This window comes from Opisthocomus hoazin, chromosome 4, assembly GCF_030867145.1.
Source record: "Opisthocomus hoazin isolate bOpiHoa1 chromosome 4, bOpiHoa1.hap1, whole genome shotgun sequence".
NCBI lineage: Eukaryota > Metazoa > Chordata > Aves > Opisthocomiformes > Opisthocomidae > Opisthocomus > Opisthocomus hoazin.
In genome coordinates, this window is record NC_134417.1 from 4,263,886 (window position 1) to 4,291,736 (window position 27,851).

Consider the following 27,851-nt stretch of genomic DNA (forward strand, 5'->3'; position numbering starts at 1 on the left):
GCGATGCCTTTTCGCTCAGAAAATGCTTGCATCCCAGAAGGGGGGCACAGTCCGCTGGAGCGGGGAGGTGACTGCTGGTGGTGGCTGGCATGGAGCCCATGGACACAGATTCTTAGATAGTCTTTCTCTTTACTAGCCATAAATTAGCATGGCCAGGAATACTATTTGGAACCACAAAACCCTGGGGCGTTTTGTAAATCTGATTTCTGACTGCAGTGTTAGGACCCAAGCATGCTGACGTAGTCACTGGACGTGCGTCAAGCTGTTCAGTGTTAATGCCGCTGCTCACACCCCAATCTCAGATGCAATCTTTTCTTTTTCCTTTTTTTCCCTCCCTTGCATAATAGTCGAAACCTCTTCAAAAAAGTGGTTCCACAGAAAGAATACTGCTCTGCTTCAGGGGTAGGTCTTTTATCTATCGTGGACCTTGCAGTTCTTGGGGATCTCTCACAGCTGTGGTGCAACTGGAGATCCAGTTTTAGGGGCTCTCTTTCCCCCCACTGGAGCTCTGGGCTTTCTGCACCGATTCAGACAAAAATTTAACCACAGAGGACAAAAAGCTTTACCGACTTGTAATTCTTTATACACGCAGGAAATGCAAGTTTTAACCACAGAAATATTAGCATGACTTCATTTAGAATGTTATAGCCAAAGCATAAGAAGTGTTACAGGGGATATGAACACTCTGGGTGGCCATTTTAATGGTTTTACTGTTAATTTTCCTACTACCACACTGCACGGAAAAGAGAGTCAGTAGCGAACCCCTCTGTCTCTGCATTGCCTCACCCAGGGAAGGTGAGGAAGAACATGCCTGTGACTGGGCCTGCACTCCTTGGGCCAGCCCCTGCTGCCGCTCATGCACCCTACGTGCTGGAGACAAACAGCCTTTTCTTGTGTGACAAAACGTCAGCGGTTGTACGCACTAGAACAAATTCACCTGTCACAGAGGTCTGCGAATGCCAACACTGCTACATCAGCTGTGAATTTAAACAGTAGTGAGAGGACCTGGCCACTACGCTAGAACACCACAGAGTTGAAATATGTTGCTTTCACGTGGTCACATCGCCAGAATCAGACAGCAAAACCGCAGTTCATTTAATGGAAGAATCCACAATCTCCTGATAATCTTGTCTTCCTAAATTCTTCCAGGACAGTTTATAACAGGCAAGGAAAAAAACACTAACCAAAATAACCGCTCCCCCGACAAGATCATAAGCACCTGGGAAGATGCGCAACACAACAAGCTGCAGGACCATGGCGATGACTATCTCTAGGTGCTGTACGGTGCTGACCACAGCGGGGTGGAACTTGCTCAGGGCGTAGTAGACCCCCAGGAAGGCTCCTGTGGAGCACAGGCAGATGGCAAGGAGATAGCTCCAGGTTTCTCCATCCAGTGGGACGATTGGCTCTTGAAGTAAGAACATGGTAGATGCTCCCCACACTGTTCCCGTCCAACTAAAGGTGAATAGTGCCGTCCACATGCTGATGTTATCTTTGATTGACCTGTAGACTATCATGGAGAGAGCAGTGGTCAGACCTGCCATAACCGTCATGGTGTAGCCAAAAGCTTCCTTCCAGGTGCTCAGCAAAGAGTTTTCCTCCTTAGCAATGTTGGGGAACATGACCAGACAAACGCCAAACACGCTGCCAACTACAGTAATTATGTCTATGTAAGCCATGCCTTCATCTATGAGTAAAAAAGCCAAAATGGCACTGAACACTGTAGTGGTAGCCCTCCACATAATGGTCCCATTGCTGGGGGGAACTATAGAGAAGGAGGTGTAAGCACAGGTAATAGAGATAACATTGCAGACCCCATAGAGGAAGAGCCGGAGCCTGTAGCCTTTGGGGCCAAAGGGGGGCTCATGGTAATAACACACAACAGTAATGGACAGCACCTGTAAGACTGAACGGATGAAAATTAACTCGAGGGATGGCACTTTGGAACGATCAGAAATTAATCTTGTAATTAGAGCCACGCATCCATGAGCCACGGCAGACCCAAAAAGCACTACCCACGTTTTCCTCGACTGCAGTATATTTCCTTCAGGAAAATGCTGGGATTGCCCGATCTCATTGGGTTTTGGCAGTTGTGCTGGCTGAAGTTTGGTGTCTATCGTACCAAAAAAAGTCCTTTCTCTCTTTTTCCCATCATTCAGTAGTCTTTTCTTAGGATCATCCTCCATAAATACTCCAGTATCTTCATTAACTTCCTCATATCCCTCTTCTCCTGGCTGGGGATAATGAGAAGTATATTTCACGGTCACTGTGTTGGGATGAATTTTCACTCGCTTTTTGACTGGGTATTTTTGGGAAGACGTATCCATCTCCTCAGAGAAACGTCCTGGTCTTAAGAAAAAAAAACAGGGAAGCACTGTTATTTTTATTTAATGAATAGCCAGAGATTCTTTAGTATGTAAATGCTGTTAGTGTTTACAAGCTATTTTTATCAACAAAGTCCAAGTCCTAGTAGATTGTTCTTGGTTTTGCTTTAATTTCCTGGTGAGTTAGTGCTAAATACCTTTGATAGTCAGGCCATTTGCATCTCCTTAAAAGCCAACCGTGGAACTTCATTTTAGTCACTAGTTTCTGAAAATGCCATATATTCTCATTATGTATATATGCATAATGCACTCTAGTACGTTCTTATTCTAATGTGAAAGTTCTCTTGCTAAGCTTTTTGGACAGTAAATACCCTGTAATTATGAATTATACTTATTGTTAATTGCTCGCTAATGTTACAAGACTGCAGCAGAAATTTGGCTGGAGGAGATGATCGCCTCGTTTCTGGAGAGAGAGCAACACAGGGAAATAAGGACTATCCCCCAGCAAGCCAGCTTAGTTAGCATATGAATAAACAACACATTTTTGAAGAATACTTTGACGGTGTTAAAAATTCCTTCTTTTCACATCCTTTTATTTCCAGTGATTGGTTTTGCAACAGCTTTGTTCTTCAAATCTGATTTTATCTTTTTTTCTTTTTCAATGGAGAAAATTTAGAAGGGCTGATCCAGACTACTAACCAGACCTTCCTGTGGCAAACATTTAAAACCACAGCAACAAACCCACCACCCTTCCGTCTCCTGCTGAAGGTCCATTTCACGCCACACAACCAGTGCCCGTGATTTGTACACAGCACCATGACGGCAACACGCGTGGCATCGCATGTGTCACAACGGCAGCATCAGCCTCCCAGAGCAGCAAGCAATCCCTTCACGCACCCGCCTCTACCAGCACGGACGCCGCTTGGTCCCCGCTGCCACGGATGCAGGCAGCCTGCCCACGGAGAGCCCACCCGTGGCCTTCATTCCCTCCAGCTCTCCGCTGAGCATGCCACCGCTGTCCCCAGGCCCAGTGTGACAGCAGAGGGTCAGTTTAATTCGGGCACGGGGATGTCATTGAGATGACTTTGTGCAGCGCCCTCCACCATCTGCGTAAAGAGCCCTTCCAAATGAAGTGGCAGCAGGAGAAATGTAACATTCCCTGCCTTCTGTTCGCCCCTGCGAATAAACACGTGCAGACTTTACCTGCTACTGAGAGATCTGATCCCCAGCCAGAAGGGGAAAACACCTCTCGGTCATCTACATCTTTGTTCGGGTGTCTAAACAGAAACAGTAGACGCTCTCAGATATCAAACATGAACGGTCACCGTCGTCTCAGCACAGAAAGTAATACCCCAAGGAGGCATGAAACATTCTGCTTGTTTCCCAAAGTTGAAGACTTGAGATGCACTAGCCTGTGAGGCCGTGCTCCTTGGGAACCGGCAACCCTGGTTATGAAAAAAACACTGCTACAAAACCCAAAAAACTGTAGATGGAAGGGAAAGCTATCAGTGTCATCTTGCCAAAACCACTCCTCAGCCATCTCTTGGAAACACTGATGGAACTAATACGAAGAACAAGTGGTGGTTTTATGACCATAGGGTTCCTACAGCCTAGCACGATGAAAATTTCCCACCTCACGCCTGCTGTTCTGCCTCACCAGCGCTGTGGAGGAGAGGATGCCCAGGAGGACCCATCCTTCTGACCCAGACATCCATCCCCAGGTGCTGAGCCCAGCGCAGCCCTGCAGGCAGCAGTGGTTTGGCCTCCGTGGTGTCAGCAAGGGATGGGGATGGACAACGCTGCAGTTCTCATCCGCAGGGAGTACTGAAGCACCACAGCGAGTGGGTCCTGAAGGTGTAAGACCGCAACCGAGTGGACAATTGGGCTGAACAGTACAATTGGGTGGTTTGTTGGGGAGACCACAGATCAAAAGGCAATGTAAAGCGGGTGCAATAGCTTTTCACAGAAATACTTAAAAAATGCCATAGCCCGGTTCAGCCTTTGCATTTTCTCCATCCACAGTGACAGCCAAGCACTGCCCGCATCTCCTGGGAAAAATAATTTACATAAGAATGAGACGTTCTTCCTCCTTCCTCACAGGCTGAGCGTTTATTGAAGCCCCTGCTACCCCCAAGCTAAGCTGTAGCCTCCCTCTTGCAGGCAGAGTGAATCCCTGGCAGGGACGGTGACGAATGGGAGGGAGGAGAGGGCAGGCACCGAGTCCCAGCTCTGGAGGAAGGCAGAAGCACCAGTCTGGACCTGCACAAGTAAGGAAGGCATCCTGGGGCACCACCCTACTCCTGCTTTGGCCGACTACGCTCCCAGCCTGGAGATACCCGACTGAAGCAGAGATCGGTAGGCGTTAGAGGGTCTGAGGACAAGAAACACCTTTGTCTGCTCAGGACGCCGCGTGTTAGCACTCCTCCTGTCCACGTTTCTGCTGCCAACCCATTTTCAGCAGAGCTCAGCTGAGAAAACAAAGCATTCCCAGTACGCCGCCGAACGGCAGAGGAGGATGACTCCACAGTGCCCGTTAATGTACAGTTTGAATACTGCAAGAAACTTCAGAAGAAACAGCTGAAATGGCACAGAGAGTAAATAAAGAGGGCAAAAGCCTGCGATCAGCTGCACTAGTGGGCAGGTCGAACAACCCATCAAACATTTAAAAACACCCTACCAGAAATCTACCCCGGTCTCACCCGCTACTTGCACTTTTTCTTCAGATTAGTTGTTAATGTGATTCTTTTAACATGCAAATACAAAAGGCAGTGAATGAGTCCAGGAAGGAAGCGCTTCTCACAAGCACAGCTTTTCCTATCTAGTGTTTAAAATTCACAATTCCACCTTGCTGTCCCCACATCTTAAAAAAAAATATAAGACCTTCATTTAAAGCACAATATATGGATCAGGAACAAAATAAGTGGGAGGAAAAGCAGACAAATGGTGCACAACAGGCATTACTATTAGTGTCACAGTAGATGTAGCCTGTACATACAGTCATTTCGCTAAGAAACAGCAGAGTACAGGCTGCAGCTATTGGTTCATGCAAACAAAGCCAAAATAACTAATTTCTTGCCATTAGCATATAACGGTATTTTTATTGCTTCCTGAATTTAGATTGCCTTTTCTTCCAGAAACCACAGAAAATAGTATAGAAAAGAGACAAAATGCAGTTGCAAATTTAGTACTGGACCTGTGTAATATATTCGGAGATCTCTCTGGAGGAAAACAATAGCTCATGAGCACGTAGCTCAAAATGGCTGTCCTACACAGACTCCGTATTCCCTCCAGTATTCTTCAGCCCTAAGAACGCTAACAGTTGGGAGGGCTGGAAAGCGGACGGGCAAACGCATGAGAAACGAGGAAGGAGATGAGAAGTAACAAAGAGCAAAAAAGGAACAGGAGTGCTTAAATCAAAATTTAATTTTCTCCATTAAATATTGAGTGTATGACAACTGTTACGCCAACTCTCACACAGTACATTTATTTGCACTCTTTGGTGACCTTGCTTTTCTTAACCAGCGAGAATTTCAACAGAGGCTGAGATTAGTGCATGTCCCAAATCATGATGTTTGTCCCAGACACAAATTTAAAATAAATGGAAATCAGCACAGCCCACACAGAAAACTTGCTACTTCTCTTTCTGATAGTGCCTTTTGTGGAGATCACATGAAGTTCTTATTTTTCTTCATATCTGGAACCACAAGATGGTTTGTTTGCATTTTCTATGAAAAACATATTTTGATTTTGAATCGAGTTTAATACAAGGCTGAAGATTAAGCACTATGCAAAATTCTCACGTTATGTAACAAAACAAACCTTCCCAACTCAAACGAGAACCTAGGACACCCATTTAAATTACCACCTCATGGAAATCACCGACTGCCAAAGTGCGTGAACCCCGTTTTCCCACAGGTGAATAGATAACCACTATGGAGTCAATACACATCACAACTCATTAACAGGATACACACCGTGATTTATTTTAAAAGGAAAAACTCCAAACCACTGCCCTGCTCCCCCCTAAATCACTACACATATGCTAATTAGCAAGGTAGAAATAGGTGATCATATGCAACTTCACTGCTGGGGATGGGAGGCTGAGCTCTCCTTGCTGTGCCTGAAGGAATTAAGGTTTTGAGGTCTGACTGGTGATTCTAACCACCAATTCTCCATAAACTCACAGAAAACTCGTCTTCTGCCAGATTCAGTCAAAATCAGTCAGCTGACTGCAACACTACGAAAGATTCGCAGACATGGCAACTGCAGTCGTCACGAAGTCAAAAGTGAGCCGTGAGCGATCCCCGTGCTCTGAAAGGCAGGATTCGCAGGGATGTTCCTTTGCCTCTTCTGTGGAAAAGGCCCCAGATCCTGACCAGGTTAGACTGAGATTACCAGCGGGCTGTAAACAATCTCTCTAAGGTAACTACAGACTACCAGTTTCCCCTGAAAATTACGCAGACGAAAGACTCACTCCATCCCTGCATACCCATGTAACTGAATTTGTACCATCTAAATCTCCTAAATTCACGTTTCAGCACCCTCTTCATTAAACCACCGTAACCAATTCTTCAGCCCTGCGATGTCCAACGAGGGTAACACAACACGAACCCAGGGGGAGGGCAATGTACGGTGCACAGCAGGCAGTTAAATGTTGGTATCACTGAAATGGCCTACATTTCTGCTACACTTTAAAACCATCTGATTACATGCACGCTGGAAAAATCAGAGTACTTTTTTTAGCCAGACAATCTGACTGCATCAGTCAATTTTATTAAAAATATATGCAAAGACACTCGAGTCTTAATTAAAATTTAATGAGTAATAGAAGATACTTATGAAAATGAAAGAGCAATTGTATTAAAGGACTTTTTAGTACTTAAGCACAAAAGCAAACATTATACACGAACCAACAAACTGGTATCCCATGTTTTCAAAGTAATCGAGCCACGTCCAACAGCACTACCCAAAGGAAGAGCCAGTACACCCTTGACAGAATTAAAATACAAATGCTACGCTTAAACCCCACGTATTGTCAGCACATTCATGGTAACATTCTGCTATCCAAAAAATGACCCGTACTTGTTCTAGCTTGCTAAAGCTGCCAGAAATTATTTCAGTGGGACTGTATGTGACACCTTTAATTTCCCTCGCTCCCACTGACCTATTCTCTTGCTGTAAAGGGCTCCAAGCGTGTGCGGTTCCATGAAAAAATACTCCAATTTCTGCATTCGTGTCTGTTGGCTACTGCAACCGCTCCACCTGCAGCAGCAATACTTGAAGTGATTTGGGCAGAAGAGCCACTTCGCCTGCACACTTCCTATTCCAGAAACCTTCCTCTGAACAAACCCCTTCAGACTGCAGTCCCAGGCACGGGGGAGAGAGCGGAGAATACATCGGCACTTCAATACGGCCTCCCACAGCACCTGAAAACAGCTTGGCTAGATACAAGCCAGGCCTTAAGCGGCACCTACACCGGGCTGAAACACAGCCCAGGGAGGCACGTTCAGGTTCAGATTTGTTTAAAGCTCGCTGCTTTGGGTCTGCTCCCAGCCAACTGCACAGACCCCGGCAAGGCAGCACGCTGGCGCAGGGGAGCCGTGTGCCGAACGGGGGGGGTGGGCAGCCGGGTGAGAGGCGGGGGACTGGGCTCCGGACCCGTGCACAGGGGAGTCGCGACGGCGACGATCCCCCTGACAGGCGCAGGGCGAGGAGGCCCGGCAGGGCACCCCGCGGGAGGCCCCGGGCGGCCGGCGCTGCGGGGGCTGGGAACCCCGCACGGCGAGCAGCAGCCCCGCGCCGCGGCCGCCGCGGGTCCGGCGCCTCGGCTGCGAGGGAGGCGGGTGAGGGGGGCGGCTGCTCGGGCTCCCGCCCCCCGGGCCCTTCCCCCGCCGCCAGCCCTGCAGCCCCCCGCTCCGGGAGAGACTCGCCCGTTCCCGCTCCGAACACTTACCAGTACCGAAACGCCCGCCCGCCGCCGCCGCCTCAGGCCACCGCGCCCCCAGGGCCGCTCCGCGCCTCTCCCATGGCGGGAGGCCCACGGCCCCCCCTCAGCCCACTGGCCGCCCCGGCTGGGAGGGGGCCGCGCCCCCACCGCCGCCTCACGGAGCCCGGGACCGCCCCTCCCACCTCCCGTCGCGACACGCGCCCGCCTCGGCGCCGTTTCCTGTCACCCTGGCGACGCCCCGCCCCCTCCAGCCGCGGCCGCTGGCGGCCGCCTCCCGCCCGGCGCGCGGGGCGCACGCGCGGCGTTTTCGCGCGAAAGACGTTTGCGGCGCCCGCGTGCCCCCCGCGCGCCGGGCGGGGCCGCGCCGACCTGCGGCGTTGCTCCCCCCCTCAGTCCCGCGCGGGCAGTGGCGGCGCGCGGGCGCCAGGGGGCGCTGGGGGTCCGGCGCGCGGCGGCGGCTGCGCCATTGGCGGGTCGGAAATGCCGCCAGATGGCGGTTTAGGATTGCGGCTCCGCTGAGCGCGGCCCCCGCCAGCGCCGCCGCCCCGGCCCCGGCCCGCGCCCGCCCGGACCCCGCGCGCCAGCCGCTCCGCAGGCTCCCGGGGCGACCGGCCCGGCCCGGCGCGGCGCGGCCCGAGGTGAGCGGGGCGCCGGGGGAGGGAGGGCGCTGAGGCGCCGATCCAAGATGGAGGCGCGAGGGGCGGGGGCAGCGGGCCGGGGCCGCTCGCTCGCTCGCTCGGTCTCCGCGGCGGCCGGGCCGGGAGCGGGCGCTGCCCGTGCGAGGAGAGAGGAGAAGGGGAGGGGAGGGAAGAGGAGGCGGCGCGGGGCGGGGCGGCTCCTGCCGGAGCAGCGGGTCCCCCGGGCGCGGCGCTCTTCGCCGCCATCTCATTGTCCCCGCCGGGGCTGCCGGGGGCGCGCCGCGGGCCGGGCTCCGCGGCCTCTCCCGCTGCCGGGCCTGCGCCCCGCTCCGGGCGGTGGCGGCGGAGGCGGCGGCGCTCCCGCCGCGCGGCCCAGGGCCCGCGGGGGCGGCCCGGGATGCTCGGGCGGAGCGGGGGTGGCGCTTCCGCCGCGCGCGGGGCACGGTGGCGGGCGGCCCCCGCCCGGCCCGCGGGGAGGGAAAGTTGCGGGAGCCCCGGTGGGCTTGCCCGCTCCGGCCCGGCCCGGCCCGCCCCGCCGCCTGGGCCCGGGCGGCCGCGGGGGAGGGCGGCGAGAGCGCCCCGGCCGCCCCAGCGCCGCCGGCGCCTGGCTGGCGTCCGGGGGGGGTGCGGGGGGGTCGGTCCTCGGCTTGCCCGGCGGGGCCAGGCCGGGTAGCGGTGGTGTTTCCCTCAGCCTTGGGGCGGGAGAAGCAGCGTGCGGGGCCCGGGGAGGCCGGCGCGGGTGGCTTGACCCGTCTGGTGGCCCTGGGTCTGGGAACGGTGGCTGCGGGGAGAAGCCGGGCGTGGGCGATGCCCTCTGAGCGGTGCGGGGGGTGGGAAGAGGCAGGAGCCCCAGGCCGGGGCCCTCGGAGCCGAGGAGCAGCCCGAATAAACCGGGGTGCTGCTTGGCGGGGAGGAAGGCTCCTGTGATGGGTGCTGGAGACTGGGTGACCGCCCCGTGCTGGGAAGTGGTGGGCGGCCACACTGGGCTTTCTGTGAGCTCCTGGGGTGAACTGGGGAGTGCGAGCGGCGGGGGATGGAGCGTGGCTGGAGAGAACGAAGCAGAGCAATGGTATCCACAGAGCAACTTATACGGACGTGACTGCCAGTATCAGTGTCAAAAAACTTAGCGTCCGTGAAGACAGCGTGAGTTTAATTAAACTAAATTGAGCTGCTTTATCCGTATCGATGGTTTCAGTTGTGTTCTACACAACCTTGTGGTGCTTGTAGCTTTGTAGGGTTTGTCTGGTAATAGCGTTAAATACTGAGCTGCTGAGGAATGAAAAGCCTACCTCAGCTTACACCGCGAATGCAACCCTTCTTACGTTGTGTCATGTGTTTGGTGTGATGGGTGACATTAACGTCTGGATTCAGACGTCTGAAGACTTGCTTAACTTTTCCGTGATATTACACTAGTGATAGGGGTGGTGTAGGAGAAGGAAGGATTAGTCCAGATTCGCTGGATCCGAAGCAGTTTTGCCTTGTCTAGTGAGGGTTTTTTGTTTGTCTGTAGACAACAAGGTCATTCGATGCGCGTTTCTACGGTACAACCCATCAATCCATGAAGAAATCACCGGACCACAAGGCAATGTATGCCTTGTCTGTTGAAAGGTGTCCTGCCTATGGGAAGAAGCTCTTACTTTGTGGAACTAGAGGATGGTTTCTTCTTTCTTCCTTTCTGATTCAGCTGTGATGAATTTTTGGTGGATAGCCTGAGAAAGCACATGTAGTGGGTGCAGGGGTTTTTGAAATGGCAGCCCAACCTGTGATGCAGCAGGGCTTCCTGGTGAGCAGCAGCGGAGGGGCTCACAGGGTTGTGATTAATCTGAGAGGATGGGATTTTTGCTGGCTGCTCAACGCGGAGCGTTCAGCTGAAATTCTTGGTTGCTACTGCTGACGGTCATGCTTGTGGATTTACAGCAGTCGGAAGGGGTAGTGGAAGGTGGTACTTTTTCTGAGGCTGAATGAAGAGGTAGTGCCAGCTCTGGTGGTTCAAAGTACCTCTTCTACAAACCCTGCATTTAAGAACTGGAGCACGTGGCAGTTGGCACCTCATGGTCTCTGGTGGTTCCTAACGTTGTACAAACGTGCTAAAGCTGATAACTTCATTACGAGAGACAGCATTTATGGCCAAACGTCCACACAGAGTGTGCTGTGATCAGAAGTTTTGAGGGGAGCTGAAACACTGGTGTTAGAGCTTTGTGACTGGGGTCTCCAAGCTTTTCAGCTGCTGGCTCTGTCCATAGCCTGCCCATCGTGTCATGCAAATTTTGGTGTGACATCTGCTGAAACTGCAGAAGGTTTGCTGAAACTTGAGAAGGTTTATGAACATTGAATATTTGGATGCGTTGACGAAATGAGTTACTCAGGGTGTTCAGAAACTCAACAAGTGAATATTTTTGACGTAAAAGAATCTTTTCCTGAAGAAGAATATGTGCCTCAAGCTTGCTCTGGTGACTTTGCGTTCTCTCCTTTCTTTCCCTTTGTTGCAAAGATTTGCCCTTTTATATAAGGTGGCTTAACACTGACACTGTAAATATCCTTTTAGTAGGCGAGTGAACCTGTAGAAGTGTGAGGATGCAGTGGGAGAGAAATGCTTAATTGTGATGACTTTCTAAGATAAGTCACTGTGGTAAGAACATGTCTTGATCGTAACATTTGTAAATTGTTTTTTTCTGGTAAAATGCAGAGAGGACTCCCAACACCCTGCTGAAAATTTGAAAGTGCTAGTTCTGTAGTTAACACAAGACACACTGAAAGCAGCAAACTCGTCTTCTCATCCACTTGAGTTGTGCAGGAATGTTAAAGGCTAAATTTGGGTGCAGTGCTGTTGAGTGGGTGGTTGGCCTCTGAGAGACCCGGCTCTCCCCGTTCTGCTCCTTGAGGTGCCCAAGTGTTTGGATGAGGCTCTGGCTTCTCATGCCTGGAGTCAAAACCAGGAGGTGATGCTGAAGTCTGGTGCCAAGATAAGTGTGCACCTTATCGAAATCTGATGTACTGACTTCAGGGTTTAAAATGCCAACCACAATCTGTAAGGTACTTCGTGCTTTTTTGAAGGTTTGGGGGTTTCCTTGTAGTCGCTCTGATTTATCACATGGAGCTCTGAAGCTCTCCCACTGCAAACTGCCATCTCCTCTTTCTTGCAGCGCTGCTGTGTTAGCTCATTTGGCTAAAAATAGAAAAGAGTAGAGTTGGTTTTCTTTCTTGGAAGAGAAAGAAAAATCCTACAAAGTTTGAGTTCACCCGCAGATAATTGTTTTGTTGTTTCTGTCCAGGAAGTCTAGGGATATGCTTTATTCTTACCAATATTTTGCTTTTCCAAACTGACTTCACTTTGTTGGTTTGGGTGTTGAATATGTGATCAGAATACAAAGACATACTTCTTTGTTCCCCTAGAAACTAAGGGGTTGAGAGAACGTTATTATGACCCTCTGTTGCAACTGTTCAGTCTGAAAATATGCTTCCGAGAACAAGTGGTGTTTCAGGAAGATCCATGCTCATTTTTTTTAATGGTCGGCACTGCCTACAGCTGGCTGAAAGAGCCGAAGAGGAGGAGCTGCAGAGGGACTCTTTTCCCTAATTCTGATTTTGTAGCTACTTGCTAATTTCTGACATGTCTTATTGAAGGTGCAAATGTGTGTATCATTTGTGAGAGAATACCCAGTAACTCAGGTCCTTTTGCTAACGGTAGAAGGAACTGTGCTTCTGGTTTTGATAGTTTGGCCACGTTTCCTCATTTGCATCTCTGCAGGCACTTTAGTATTTTGGAAAATGCTTTTTAATAATGACAGTAAGCTTGAGATAGCAGGATGCCTTGGCCAATAGGTTAATCAGGGTATCTTTACTGAGCCCAAACTGTCACGTGTATCCTATTTTGAATTAATTTCAATATAAACTTGATGAATTTGGTAACTCTGCTTTCATATTACACCATCTCACAGCCACCTTGTTTTGGAAGAAAATGGCCATTTATAAATACAGGTAATTCCATATTTGGTGCAAATACGAGGTTTTTCATCCACTCAGGCATCCAGCTTTGATACGTGCTGCTCTCTGTGTACCCAAAGGTGGAGAGCACTGGCTAGCCAGAGCTGCCAAACGCTGGTTCCATGATTGTGATGTTAATCCTGCCCAGGGTGAATTTGCCAGCCTTAAAACATGCAAAAAGGCGTTGACATCGTTTGGTGGGACAGGCCTATCAGCTACAGTTGGCAGCATTATTGGACACAAGAGCTTGATGTGGGAGTGTATTCTGAGTTCCAGTCACACAGTTATTAATCATTTATTGCAGAATCAAGAGCAAGATGTTGAATTCTTAAGCCTGTCCTCACTCAGCTGAAAGGCAGGTTATTTCAGGTGGTTCTCAAAAGTAATGTTTTACTAGAAAGCAGCATGAGGCAACATCCAGCCAACTGTGTTCCTTGCTGTGCAGGATTTGAGCAGAATACGTGCTGTTTATTCTAAAAGTAAATCTAATGAGTCTGTATTCTGTAACTGTCTATAAAGCAGACTTGTATTATATTGGCAGGTTAGCTGAGTGAGAACAGTGTTGGCAGACCATACAGCTCATAGGAAAAAAATATTTCTTTTGCAGAGTTACATAGCAATAGGCCTGTGTGTCAGAAAGGTTTCTAAATGTCAAATATTTTTCTACAGTAAAATAATAAAAATCAAAACAATTCATCTTGGATGCTTTTTTTTTAATATGCTAGAGCATAGCGTGTGGTGGTATTGTTTGAAACAAAAATCAAATGACAAGCTGAGGATCCGTTTGCTCTTCCCCCCCCCCCCCCCCCGAGGGTTTCTCTCCCTTTTTTTAGGGTTAGAATCCCCAAGGACCAGGAAGATACCAAGGTGTTAGTGTTTATAAATGGAAAATAAAACTTCATTCGCAAATGGGTAATGAATTCCATGTTAAATGAGTGATAAATATGCCAGTTTTGCATTGTTAGTTTTAGATCTGTTCACTGGGGCCACAAGAGCTTTTTCCTGCCAGTGGAATTGCACAAGATGGCTGAGCTGATCTGCCAGCCTGCCACAGCTGAGAGGAATCTTGTTCTCCACAGCTGCACAATTCCTCCCTTTCCTTTGTGCTAGTGCTGCTGGTGGCTTGACCTTTCCTTGAGCTAGGTGAATTCCCTACCTGGCAAAACCCATCTGCTTGGGAGGGGCGTTTTTCCTCCAGGTGAATGCCTTGAATCAGGCCATGTGAGTGTGATATTGCGAGAGGTGATGCAGGGTCAGTGGCAAGAATGTTTTGGGGAAGAATGGTTCTGGAGCTCGAGACCCTTCCTTCTTCAGGTGGGAGATTCAGAGTGACTCAGCTGTGCACACGTGCCCTGGGTGGCAATGTTCAGCTTGGAGCCCACCACTCTGTGTGTCGAGTTGGGATTCCTGGGGGTAACTCTTACCTGTACTGCATTCCCTCTGCCAGCTTTGTGGTCTGTAGCCTAGGTTCCTGCTTCCATTCTTTGCAGCTGGTCCTGTCTGCCTTACCATGAATAACTTGGTGTCATCAGCAGATTATCAGCAGTCATCTCCTTTTCCAGATGTAAGAATGTCTCAAATTTGGCTCCAGTTTATATTCCTGTGGGACTTCACTGGTGGCCTTACTCTGTTGTCAGAAATGACCATTTGTTTTGCTCTTTGTTTCCTCTCTTTTAACCAGATAACCTATCCACGCAAGGCCTTTTATTGCTGTGGCAGCTTAATTTCTTGAAGAGCCTTTTGTGAAGAATCTTGTTAAATGTCTCTTGGAAATTAAAGCAGGCTTTCTCAAGTAGAGTCCATTGGTGTGTGGGTAGGGGAGATCTTCTAGGGAACTCCTTCAGGTTTGTGGAACTTGGTTTTCCTGTACAGAAGTGGGGTTGATTTCACCGTCTAAATGCCGTGGCCTATTTAACTGTCTACTGATCTGTGTTCTAGAGTAGTTTCTACCAAGTTAGGTTCACTAGACTGTAGCATCACAAAGTCTTAGGTGAGAGACTAAACACAATTATAAATTGTGCTCAAGAGTAAACACTGCTTCAAGCAGTAGAATTTTTTGAAGGCTGTTTTGCAATTCACTCTTAGATGACTTCTTTGGCATCTCATAATTTTGTTTTTCCTGTAGCCTTACTTTAATAGGACGCTGCTTGGGGGAGAGGAATTAAGAATGTCTCTTCTAAGAAGTGAATATTTTTAAAACTGTAGAGGAAGATACGTATTTTGTGATCTATGTTTTCCTGAGTTCAGTGGAAATTGGTCCAGGGACTGACAATTATTGGTAGTGGGAATTGGAGAAAAGGTCAGAGAGAGAAGGATAAGCCCTTGAAATACAGCCATGTAGGCCTGTTTCTGTTGGATACAGAGCTTAACAAAAATGAAACAAAACAATGCGGTTGCAGGAATAGTGTAAAACCAAGAATGTAGTAGAGGGAGTGCAAGTCACTGCTGTGGAGATCATCCTTGCTTACGAAGCTGAAGTTTAAGGGTCTGCCTGCTTTTGACTACTTCCAAAGGGTGCTCAGCTGTCTGTAACATTTGTGTGCTGCCGTACATAATGTTCTGAGAACGGAAGTGTGGGTGAAGATAGAGAATTAAAATGGTGAGGATAGCTACCCAACCCTGTGAAGGACTCCTCTGAAAGATTGTGACATTTTGGGTACTCTGCCCTTTTAGTTACAGATCAGGGTTTGTTTATTCTTCATCTCCTTTGTGTGCCAGAGTTCCAGTGTTTTTCTTCAGTTCTCTGAGGCTTTTTCTGTTTTGGTACTAGCTGATTGTTCTGCTTGTATTTGCATAAATCAAATAAAATTTCCCTATAATACGTCCTTTCTCATCCCTCTGAAAAGGGTTGGTATGGTGGATCAGACAAAATGGCGTGATTTCTGTGGGTTTGTGTGTATCTTACCTTCCCCAGTCACATGGATGATTTTTTTGTCTGTAATATGCGTTGTTTCTTGAAGCTCCATTTGGAACAGTTTTCTCTGCCAAAGCAATAAGATGGAGCTGAAATTTAATTAGTTTCAAAATGTTTCAGGGAATTTTTGAATTCTAATTATTATGCTATTGTACAAGATGCTGGACGTGTTCAGAACCTGAAGAGACATGTGGAGTATTGTACGATTTCATTAAAAATGGCCAGTCTGAATTGTGGCAGTGCTGTCCATTTGCTGAGGTGGGAGAGAGGACGGTAGGTTGGATGCCAGTGAGAACTTGCAGTTGGGTCCTATGAAAACTCCCCAAGTTGGAGTATGAGAAGTGGAACCATCAGAGTGGAATGAAGACTTCCTCGATCTTGGTTGTCGTAAATGGGTGGGAGAACACAAGCAATACAGTCAGTCCAGTTTCAGGTGCAGCCTATGCTACTGGCACTGTCAGAAGAGGAATGGAAGTGAAATGCCCCACTTGTGACGTTTTTCTTCAACGTGCGTTTCAGTATTGTACTGTTACACTTGGTTTTCTCCTCAAAAGAAACCAGAGCAGCTGCTTGTCCTTGGCTTTGCAAAGGGAAGCTGTTACACACTTCTGTTTCGGTTGGTGCGCATAACTATAGAGCACTGGTTTTGGGGACTGAAAGCACTGGTGCGTGGTTGTCCTATGTAAATTCTTACTGCCTGAGGTGGCTGTTGAACTGCTAATTGCTTGTCTTTGAGTTGAAATGTCTGTTAATGTCATAGCCATTAAAGCTGGTAAACCAAACTTTTTCCATTGGTATGCCCGACTTTTCTGATTTCTCATTACTGTTTGTTGATTTAGAGCATGCTGGTATCTGGGTAGAAGGCTCAGAGGGAAGAGAGGAAGGTGTTAGGAGTAAGAATCCAGGGAAGAAAAGTGTCACTTTTGGAGGGCAGGGGGAGGAACTGTCAGTTGTAGCTGCTATTATTTCCTAGACACTTTGTGTTTTTTTTTCCCTAGGCAAATGCATTTTTATGAAACTGCTAAAACTTGTAAGTGTATATTTTTCAAAACTTTCAGAATATTTTCTGAGAGACTCCTGCCAGGACTTTCTCTGTGAGGAGCCTTTTGCAAGAATGTTGTCATTCACCAGTGTCATCCATAGCATTTGCGTGGATCTTGGGGTCTCTCTCCATGTAATGCCAGAATATCCCACCAGTATTTTCTGTAGCAAATTCTGAGGTATTGCTAGGGTATGTCACTCGTGTAGTTCATTTTATTGTGAAATACACAGCTAAGAATAACCCTTTCACATCTTACTTGCCCATAAATTTGTGGCAGTCGGCTCCTTTGTTGTCTCTCCCTCAACTTTCCTGACCTAGAGTCATGCTTGGATAACGCCCACGTCTAGAGTTTAACTGTTGGATCTGCCTCTGTGCTGAAGGCAACGTGGTACTCCTTTGTAAGTCATATTTGCATTCAAGTTTATGTCAAAAGATAATGACTCTGTGACAGCAGTCACAAAAAGTGTTCAGCATGTGGGACAGTCAGAACTGATTCGTAGTTCCCCAGTTCTGATCTCTTCACCTGCAAGACTGGTAAATGGCAAGTAGCACCACTGCAAAATGTTACAAGTGCCATTAGACTTATTTATAATGTTTGAATCCTGAGCACACGTCCAGGTTCGCTGTTGCTGGCAGAGGCGAGCACGACACAGGGAAAAGCTGATGGAACTGAGCTATGATGATGGAACAAATACATAACTGAAGAACGTGGGAATGTACAAAAACGTTGGCTTGCTGCTTCCTAGAAGAAATAATTGCACGGTGGGCTCCCCTTGGACCAAATTAGGTGACAGAGTGAAGGAACCAGACTGCTCCCATCGCACGCTGGTGGCAGCTAGCAGAGGAAGTATCATGCAAGTAACTACAGCTCCTGCGGCTCCCTGCTTTTCTTTGGAGTAGCGTGTGCTATAAAAAAAAATGCTAGACTTTTTAATCTCTGGTAAAGCTATTGCTAATACGCTTTGCATGTCAGAGTCTTTCAGAGATGATTCAAAAGAAGAATGGGTCTCTCAGGTTGGTTTAAGAACTGTTCTGTTCTTCCTGCGAGCTCCTGCATCCGACGTTACTGGCAGTTCCCTGAAATGCAAGCTTGACTTGAGAAGACAAAAAGCGGTGGTGAAGAAAGGGAAGAACATGTTGGTAGAAGGTTAGAAATAAATTTTGAGTGCCTTCTTACGTTTGCCACGCTTTTCAACAGCAACAAAGACCAAAACTTTAACACACGGAACAGCCTTATTTGTATTTTTAACTTAGCTGTAAGTTCAGGCAGTTAGTGACTTCGTTGCTGGGGATTTTTTTTAATCCTAAAGGGGAGCTTTGGTTATTACATTGTTAGGGATGGCTCAGCTGAGCATGCCTGTGGTTGAGATCTGTACTGTTAGGCAGTTACTCAAATCTTGTTTCAAATTATATATGCCTCTGACACACAAACCATTCAGACTGGAAATGCCTGTGTTAGATTTTTAGCTGCAGATTGATTATTTTTGTTGCGTTCCAACAAAAATTATTCAGATTGATTCTTCAATATGACATTAAGGATTTTTTTTCAGCTGTGGTAAATACACATTTTTTTCTAAGGATTTCAGTGGGAAACTCCTGCTGAGTTTTCCTGCTTTAGGCTAAAGACCTGTAGTTGACCTGTTCTGTGGCTTTAGTGTGATAGCTGCAAGTTCTTACTTAAAAAAATTCCATGTAGCTTGACCAGTTTGGAAGTGTCTGCAAAGTAGTAAATGGTATCTTGTTAGGGACTACAAGCTGTGTTTTTCAGCGTCGATCTGCACGTAGCAAATTTCATTATTGTGCAGATTTTGCATAAGGAACAGATTGCATGTGGCACTGTGAGAGTAACCTATGCTGTATCCTTCCATCTTTGTCAAGAAGGACAGGAGTTTGACAGACATCAGTCTGTTACTATGTAAACACAAGCCATTCCACATATCTTAAGTGTAACTTCCAGGGTTTGAAAACGGGGCTTCAAATTCTTGGTCTGTTGTCATTAAGTTGCCGAAAGGCAGATCTTGCTAGTCGGGTATCTGTTGTGCTATAGTCACGTTTCCTCCAAAGCATGCAAGTTACTGAGAACTCAAATTATGAACAAAGGTTTTTCCTAACTTTGTTTAAGAGACATCATTTGTTTTGGCTGAAATTTTCCAGAGCAATTTAAACAGACACCAGCATGGGAAAATTAGTAAAACTAGCAGGATATACCAACATTTTTGTGCTTGGGCAGTTCAAAATGTCCTGGTGGAATATGAAGTAAAAGAACAGTGCAAACTGCTTTTAACCTTGCCGAAAGCTGAGAATGTCGAGATCAGAATTGTTAGTGCTTCAAAGCGCATGATGGACGTGAGCAGAAGTGTCCGTCTACAGAACTGCTCAGTTTTGCTGTGATACCCAAGTGGGAGGTTCCTGTGTTGGGGAGTCGTGTGGTGACTTCGTTTGTTGTGTGGGTATCGGTGCTCTCAGTAGTGGAACCCAGTGACTCTAATACATTTTTCATCCCTAATTCTAAATATCCTGATCATTGTGATGAGGAAAATTGAGACCCCCCCCTGCCCCTTCCATATTCTATTCCTTACAATCTTTTTACCTTACTTTCCAGCTGAAAAGACTTTTGCAGTATTACCAACACAGATTTTACCTTGCACTATGTTTTCTTGAAGACCACTGCCCAAAATGTTGAAGTGGTTAATACTTTCATGCAGTATCTGCTTTGCAGTCTTCCAGCACCCGGCTTTTGAGCAGAAATACACTATTATTTTGTCCCATAATTCTTTTCCTTTAGAAACAGCAGTTTATTTCTGAAAAATTGTGAAGTCTTTATCATTTTGATGTCTTCGTTATCTAACTGGGACATGCTGTGTTGTGAGAATATACATTATAAAGAGTTTTACCAGTGAAGTTTTATTTAATGAAATAACTGGTATTGGGGAGACTACTAAAGTGTGTTTAGATGTAATTATTTTTTTTCACTGATTTTTTTGGGTTTTGTGCATTGCTGGAATCCCTAGCGATGTAACTCAATCTAAATTCATGTTGCTTTTACAGCCACCGAGGGATATTAAAGCTGTAGCGTTCCGAGATCTCTATCCAATCTTGTGTTTTACTGTAACAATGGAGTTGTACTAGAATGGTTATTTATTTACTTTTACTTTTGTCATCCTGCCTGGGCTTTCTTTGTTCCTGGAAGAATACTGAACAAAAAAAGGATGAAGAGAGACCTTGAGTTAATCCCTTTCTCTGTCTTGAGGGAAGAGCGTTTACAATATTCTTGACAGATGCTTGTCTAATCTCTTAATTGCTGGAAATTTCACTGCATTTCTTAAGCAGCTTATTCCAGTGCTTTATATTATTACTGCTTGCTTTATTTCTAATGTTCAACTGACACAATTTGCAGTAAACTTCTGTTTTTATTTGGTCATATCCAGCTATTTTTGATAGTATTTGATGTGTCATTTTTTCCCTTGGTATCTGCTCTGACACAAGCTGCGTGTCTTTCTATTCCCGTTCTTCCTCATAGATCTCTACTTGCCTTCTGATCCAGCTCAGTGCTTTGTAGTCTTTCTCTTGTCAATTCATGTCTTGAAGCCTGGAACCCCAAACTGGGCACCCTGCTTTAATGCTGAAGATTTACTAGTGCTAGGTGGATTGCTCTTTATTTATTTTGAAGAGCTCTTCACAAGACTCCATTCCTCTGCTGTTACCCTTTTGTTTGTAGTTCACATAAAGCTTTGCAAGCAATCTCAGTCTTTGAGGTTCTGTGTTGGCCTGTACTTGGTTGCGTATCTGAATTTGCTGCTGGTTTCTGTCACTTGGAGAGGCATGTTCATCCTTCTCGCAAATGGAGGAATGAAAAGTGGGATGGTAACCAGCGTGGAAAACAGTTGTCACCGGTGAAACAAATCGGTATTTGCCCCTTGGTAAAAGCAGCTTCCCCTATGTGCTTAGCAAGATGTACAATATAAACATTTTATTAGTTTCCTGGCTGATGATATTTCATCAAACAGGAGCTGTGGCTTTCTTACTTGCTCTTGTCTAGGGGAGTCAGGACTTTCCTTTTTGATGTTGTTGCCTGATGCAGTTGTCTGTGTTGTCATTTGATTAGCTGCAGTCTTCAATATTCATGAAGAGTATTGAAGAAAGAGGCTGCCTTGTTTGTTCAGCGTCAAGCTGTTGAAAGCATACGTGGAACATCAGTTTCTCTACATCCTTTGATTTTGAATGCTGGTTTTTTGTTACTATGAAAATGGTACAAATCTTCATGACTACTTCTGACAGTATAGAAGGAGGATTTGCCTTTTCATGGTATAATAGCAGCTTTAAGAGAAAATAAAAACACTGGAAAGAAAATTTAAAAATGTATGCTAAAAAAGTGAAAAAGGGATACATTTAATGTGAAGAACTGTTTTTTACAGTCTTCCTCTAAAATCTGTCTAAGAAACAGCTCTCTTCCAGCACAGACTGTATTTTCAGCTTCTGTTTCTTTCAGACTGTGTAGGTATACTTTTGTACCAAGTAGGGATGTTTTGAGCCTTGAAACCAATCTTCTAGTTACGACTTAATTAGCAGCATTTATTTATTAACTATTTGGATCCTGGCTTCTTCAAGTAACAGTATTTGTTTGCTATCAATGTACAATCTTCAGTGAATAACTTCAGACATAGGTTTGAATTGGTACTATACTATTTTAAGTGCATGATGATTTGAAACTTGGATTTCATTCCTCGTTTGCTTAATTTGAAACTCTGTCTCTTACTGTGTTTTACAAGCTAATTTCTCTTGGGACTATTGATAGAGGTAGGATGAAGATTTAGAATTTCTATGGAACTAGCTTGTGTTTTCTAGGCTTCACTGAATTTTGTTCATTTAGTAGCTTCGTATTGATAAACATGCCTAATCTTTTTAGTGCATTTTAGTTCTCAATTAGTATTTTCCTACCCTTTTTTTTTTTATGTGACAATCTCTACTCTCACCTTTGCTGCCCTCCTGTCACCCCCAAGTGTCTGCTTTTGACTGATTAGCCTCTGTTCCCTCCACCCTTGTCGCTGCTTCCTCTACGAGCAGTTTGGCTTCTGCTTGGAGCGCGAGGTCATCTGCCTGGCAGGGCTTAGGGGGTTGTTCCAGGCCATGCTGCCGGTAGGGAACAAGTGCTCTATACAGCACTCAGAATAAAATAGGGGATATTGTATGTTTGTTTCATTTAGCACTTACAATGCTGTCTGCATTTGCCAAATCATCAGTAGCCACTAAGTTTGTACTGTTTTTTTGGAAACCCACTGAATGAGTTTGAAATTTGTTAGCGGTTGGTTTCTCAGCAGATGAACAAGTCTTTCAGTAGTGAAAAAACTTGAGAGGACAGTGATTGAACAACCTTCCTTTCCTCCTGCATGTGCTCTCTTTAAGCCACAGCTCCCCAGCAGTGTTAGCTGTAGTTTGCTGTGCTGTTTGGTGGTGCTTGTTAGTAAAGGCATGCTGGAAGACAGGTATCTCTGCGGCTTAGACAGTATTTTGTGGTCTAATGTATAATAATTGTGATACTGAGGTTTGTTTGGGGGTGGAGAAGTAGTTGGTGTTTTGATTCTATACTTTTGTGGCAACCGCATTTCTTACTGTGGCTCTCAACCTAATGGAACATGCTTTGTTCTGCAGTTGAGCGTTCTACTAGGTGTAGCAGCGTATAGTACAGGAGTACATGATTTTTCAAGTAACCTGGCTAGTTCTCTGAGAGTATGGGTTTCTTCCCTAACATTGCAATTGGGAGGCCATTAGTACTTTCTTCTTCAAATATACCACCGAGGGAAACTCATATCCTCTGTGATTATATCACTTATTTTACCAATATATTGTCCTTTTTAATAGGCTAGGAAGAACCTAATTATCAATATCTTACTTTCCCTTCTAAGAGCTCTCAAATATTCAAGGAAAAAAAAGTCAACTGTTTTCTGGTTTCTTGAGAGTTAGGCACTGTATGTGTATAAGGTGCTTGAGCTTTAGGTGTTTACATCAAAATCCGTTCAGTCTTACGGCCTCTTCCACTCTGGTTTCATGAACGTAGTGCACAATTCCACTGCCAGTTTCTCTTCTGCTCTGTTCTGTTCAGACTTTGCAGTATTTTGAAGAATCCTTTGCTTGTTCAAGCTTCAAAACTGTTTTCCTACCCCTCTGTAGTAGTCTAGAGAGGTTTTCCATAGTGGCTGTATATGAGTTCTCAGTTAACAGACCTGGCAAGATTCATTTTACTTTTAAAGCAAAAAAAAAAAAAAAAAAAAGTTTGTGCTTTTGCATCACAAACCTGTAGCTCTTTCTTATCTGAAATTAAAGCAAGAAATTTAAGAAAAAGAAACACTGTAATAGAGCAGACCAACAACCAGTTGGAAGGGGAAGCTAAAAGACTAGGGTATAACAACTCAAATCAGAATTTCTTGCTTCTGACAGCAAAGAACTAGATGGTTTGGTGTTAGGAGCAAGAATCTCTGCAGCTAGCTGACAAAGTGATACACCCTGAAATTTGTCCACTGTGGTTAGGAATCATCTTTTGGACGTTAAGGATTCATTTTCCCCTGTAACTTGGGGGCTTTGCTGAAAAAAGGGATCACAGGCTTTAAATGTTCATTTCAGTCTTACCTTGGGCTCGTAATGACAGTCGTTTGTTGTTTTCAGGAAACAATTTTATATTTGCAAGTCAAATTTAACTACCATACTCATTGTTTTCTCTTCCATTTCTCTGTAACACAGCTTTAATTTTATCCAAGTCTTCATCGGTTTGGGAGTTTGCAAGCAGATTAGAAATTAAATTGTATGTTAGAGAACAGGCAATAATAAACATCTTTTTGAATGTTCACATTTAAATAAAAAATTGTCAAAACCCCTCCCGTTAAAAATGATACTGTAAAATGCATTCAGGTTCCCATTTTTCTAGTGAATTAAAATCTGATTCTGTTTTCTTTTTTCCTCCTTTGGCAACTGATCTGCTATCTTGTTCTCCCAGATCATTCTCCCGGTGTTTGAATAAGGTCAACAGCTACTCAAAACGACAACCTTTTTTCAAGTGCGGCTGCCAAATTGCGTTTTCATGTTTGAGAAATATCTTCTGTCTTCAAAGAAAACATGGACACTCCTGCTACAGAAGCATTAACCACTCCATTTCTGCTCACTGGTGTTAATGAATCGATGCTTCCTCTTTTGAGGAATAATTGAAAACTCGTGGAAGGAAGAGGCTTTTGTACCCGCTGGTAAGGAACTCATGAAACTTTATTTAGCTGAAGATGCAGGATTTTCTCAGCATTGCTCTCTGAATGCTGGTGGTTTAGCTCAGTGTGGGAAATTTTGATGAAGCTAGTAACTGGCTCGTTTTGCATTCTCTTAATCTGTCTAGTAGATCTGAAACTGGAAGATGGCTGTGTTGACTGCAGTTAATACCTGAATAAAACATGGGCTCGTGAGCGTTGAGGAGTTTCCTGAATTCTGACTGCAAAGGAAAGTTCAGGTTTTGCGAGTGCTCAGTGTTGGGCTTTGCTAGGATTGTTCATTCAGTGGGTTGGCATTAAAACAGGCTTTTCTTTAAAAGCTGCCGTAACCACAGGCTCTATCAGACAGAAACAAGCCTTTGAAAACAGTAATCTTTAATCAGTTGGTACTTCTGTCGTGTCTGCCTGTATCTTCTGCAGGCAAATAAATGATTTCAGTCTTACTGCAGTAGAGTGGCAACTTAATTGCCTCGATTTAATGTGAACTAGTGAATGTGATAGAAGAGCATATGGAGCTTGTACTGTTAGGAGTCTTCTTGACTGAGTATCTGGTGGTTAGATTTACAGCATGAGTTGTGTTACTGTGAGGGGCTTGCATGTTTCTGTGATCAGGTACAGGTAGAGGGCTTCAGCTGCAGCACTGGAGGAGAGAGAAAACTGAATCTGTTTTGTATCAGTACTATGTCCTAGATATGTGATCACCTCGTAGCATAAAGTCTATAAGAAAACTGTAGTTATGTGTATTAATGATTAACGAATGCAGCCACATGTAAATTTTTAGTTATGCCACTGAAGAAGGCGGATGTTGTATTACAGTTGCATATCATGTCAGATCTGCTCATGATACTCCTGAATACAAGGTGAAGTCCTTATTACAGTGCTGTTTATGAACGGTACCTGCAATAATACAAAGTTTTAGACAGAAATCAGCTTCATGCTTTTTTAACTGATAAGGTATAAAGAAAAAAACCAAACAAACCTAGGCATAGAAAACTCAAATGCAGCAAAACCTAGCAGGCAGGGGTGGGGTTTTTACTAAATGTATCAAATGGGGAGTTAACAATAAATTCTCTGGGAGCTCTGTATTCAGGAGGTTTTGTTCTTACGAAGGATATGTGATTTTCAACATGTATATGTTAAAACATTGAACACCTGCTTTACACATACAGCAAAGTCAAGTTTCATCTAGTGGTCAGACAGGTGCCTTCCTTAAGAAACACACAAGTAATTTCCAGGGGTCCTGGAAAAGGGCAGTAAGCCCAATGGGGTTAGTCTAAAAAGGTAGTCTGTTCCATTTTCTCTCCTTGGCAGTATTAAGGCCAGATTTATGAACACTTTTGATAAAGAAATGTAAAAATCAGTGATGGAAATTGCTCTAGAATTGCTTTTGACACACACACTTTCTCTTTTGTTGCCTCTTCCAACCAGGTATGGGAAGACCAGTTGGCAAGTGTAGCATGTATGTTGTTCTTTGGAAGTGTCCAGAGGCTTTGGTTAGATTGATAACATGTTTTGCTAGAGATTTTACAAATGCAATTAAAGCAGTATATCCTTATTGGAAAACATTATTTAGAAGGCAAAGTGTGACAGAAACAGAATATGGTAATAACAGCAGAACAGGCCAGGCTGAGTTAAAGAATAAGATGTGAGATTGCGCTTCTTCCCTGCTGGTCATGGGCTGAGAATCGATTAGAGTACTGCAGGACTTGAAATGTGTAATTAATGATGAAGTGAGCCACTAGCAATTTGGACTGTATTGAACATGAACTGTATAATGAAGTAGAGAGGCGAACTCAGCCACATAAAATAGGAGAACTTGTCACATCTACAATATTAAAAAGCTGTCTTGCTATTAGAAAACTGCAGTGGTAGAGTAGCCAGTAATTTAGACTATTTAGCATAAAAAAAAACCTGAATGAGCTAATTAAGGGTATTAAAATGGTTGCAATAAAATTTGAATATTGAAAGTTTATAAAAGGTCTAAGCAGTAATTAAGGATGCTATTTTAATATGTAAAATTCATTAAAGTTGAGCAAAGAAAAACCCTGCTGCAGCTCACAAGGGAAAATGTGAAAGGAAAATCTGCTTTCAAATTCTTACTATCATCTCCCTATTGGATTTAATTAAATAACTAAGAAACGTGAAACCAGCCTATCCTCTTCTCACGCATGGTATAATTTGGGACATTCCCATGCCCTTGCTAAAATTGGAGAAGATAGTCCTTTGTGTGTTTATCTAATTTTATTCTTCAGTTGACAGGGGGTAAGAAACTACATTCTGTATTTTTTTGTCTGCTCTGCATTTTCTAAGATTTTTCCATTTTACAGCTTCTGAGATCATGGTTGAAATAAAAGCTACACTTTTCTGCCTAATCAAGGAACTTCCTCATTTTTAGCTGGTGAAAGTTTTTTGGCACGCTGTTCTCGAGCTGTCCTTGCTATAGCTCTCAGGCTACTACTGCTTAGATAATGGCAGCACCCTGAAGAAAATGAAGAGAAGCTGTGTGTTTTTAGAGCTGGCTCTGGGTGACCCTTTTGGTGCTAGAACTGCCAAGTCGAGCAGTAGAAGGTCCAAGCTAGCTCCCCCTCAACCTGCAGACGTTTGGGTAAGCTCAAACAGTAACTGCTGGGAAACAGAAGCAAGCTCTTTGGCAAGTTCTCTTGTTTAACAGATGTCTTCAATAGCTCACCAGAACCTCTAGTGGGATATTCTGGGTGTTGAGTTACCTCTTGTTGCCTGCAAAGGTCCTTCTCCAAAGCATTTACGTACCTGTGGTTTTGAGCCACCCACCCTGTCTCCTTGCAGTAAGGTAATTGTCTTCTGTGTGGCGTGTGGCACTGAGTTGGATGAAGTAAATGGAACCTTTCAGTTTGCTGTCAGCTGCTTTTCTTAACCGCTTTCCACTGGTGATAATCAGCACTTCTCCACTTCTTACCAGGATCTGCCCCTTTCTGTGAAAGTATCGGTGTTCTTTCTGTAGCGCGTGCTTTTGCCTTTCCTAGTTTGGGCCACTGCAGTAGAGACTTACATGGGTGAATCTGTGAGCAGGTGTGAAGGTTAAGGCTAAGGCCCTTTGAGGTAGGAGAACACGCAGAGGCTCGCTTGTGAACTGTCCTTATTGGCAAGTAATCTGTGTAGTATCATCACGGGACTACTAATGACCATCGTTACCTTTTTCCAAGAATGACAAATAGTTGAAGATTTGTATCAAAGCCAAAGCTGTTCTAACTCACTGTTAAAGTGTCTGCCCTAAATGGAATTTGAGCAAGTACAGTCACTTTGTTTCGTAACCGATGAGCTAATAACATCATGTAACTTTTCTTGAGATTATAACATAGTATGCTTAGAAGCAAAAAATGCTTGTCAACTGGAAACAATTGTTTGTACCACCTCCTCTCCCTAAATTTGGAGCCCTTCCTCACCCCACTAAAAAGAAATAAATAAAAAGGCCAACAACTCGGAAGAGCAAAATGACAAGCGTTGAATCCTGTACTACTAAAGCTCTGGCATATTTGAAATAGGGATTTTTGGGGTTTTTTTAAGAATGACCTTGATTTCTGGGAGATTTTTGAAGCAAGCCTTTGAAGTAAGGAACTTGTGTTTAGCTTGGAAATGGAGAAATCAGTCCTTACAAAATAGTTCTTTAGTGCACGTTTAGTTGTGTGTAGTCCAAATGCTGTTAAGGTAGCAAAGGAGCCTAAAGATTTTTGGCAAATGTATGCTACTTGGATAGAAATCCAGGAATTTTAAGAGCT

The 27,851-nt window shown here is 45.2% G+C and overlaps 2 protein-coding genes across 6 annotated transcripts in view; one reads left to right on the forward strand and one right to left on the reverse strand.

The window, feature by feature from the left end:
• Positions 1-532: 532 nt before the first annotated feature.
• SLC35G2 (solute carrier family 35 member G2) lies at positions 533-8,461 on the reverse strand. Of its 3 annotated transcripts, XM_075417650.1 has the most exons (3): positions 8,278-8,461; positions 3,528-3,601; positions 533-2,349 (listed from the first exon to the last, which is right to left on the reverse strand). In XM_075417650.1, the coding sequence occupies exon 3, from the start codon at positions 2,325-2,327 to the stop codon at positions 1,092-1,094; it is 1,236 nt and encodes a 411-aa protein (XP_075273765.1). In that variant the 5' UTR covers positions 2,328-2,349; positions 3,528-3,601; positions 8,278-8,461; the 3' UTR covers positions 533-1,091. The 3 variants fall into 3 exon arrangements, with proteins under 3 accessions (XP_075273765.1, XP_075273766.1, XP_075273763.1); XM_075417651.1 differs by lacking the exons at positions 3,528-3,601; positions 8,278-8,461 and adding an exon at positions 7,489-7,599; XM_075417648.1 differs by lacking the exon at positions 3,528-3,601 and having other exon boundaries at positions 534-2,349.
• A 368-nt stretch (positions 8,462-8,829) lies between these two features.
• STAG1 (STAG1 cohesin complex component) overlaps positions 8,830-27,851 on the forward strand; it is a 198,063-nt gene continuing 179,041 nt past the window's right edge. The window contains exons 1-2 of one of the 3 annotated variants that reach the window (XM_075417653.1): positions 8,893-8,909; positions 23,838-24,081. The gene's annotated coding sequence lies outside the window, so the exon portion shown is untranslated. Of the gene's footprint in view, positions 8,910-16,845; positions 17,997-23,837; positions 24,082-27,851 lie in introns of those variants that run through there. The other 2 variants (XM_075417652.1, XM_075417654.1) reach the window with 2 other exon arrangements.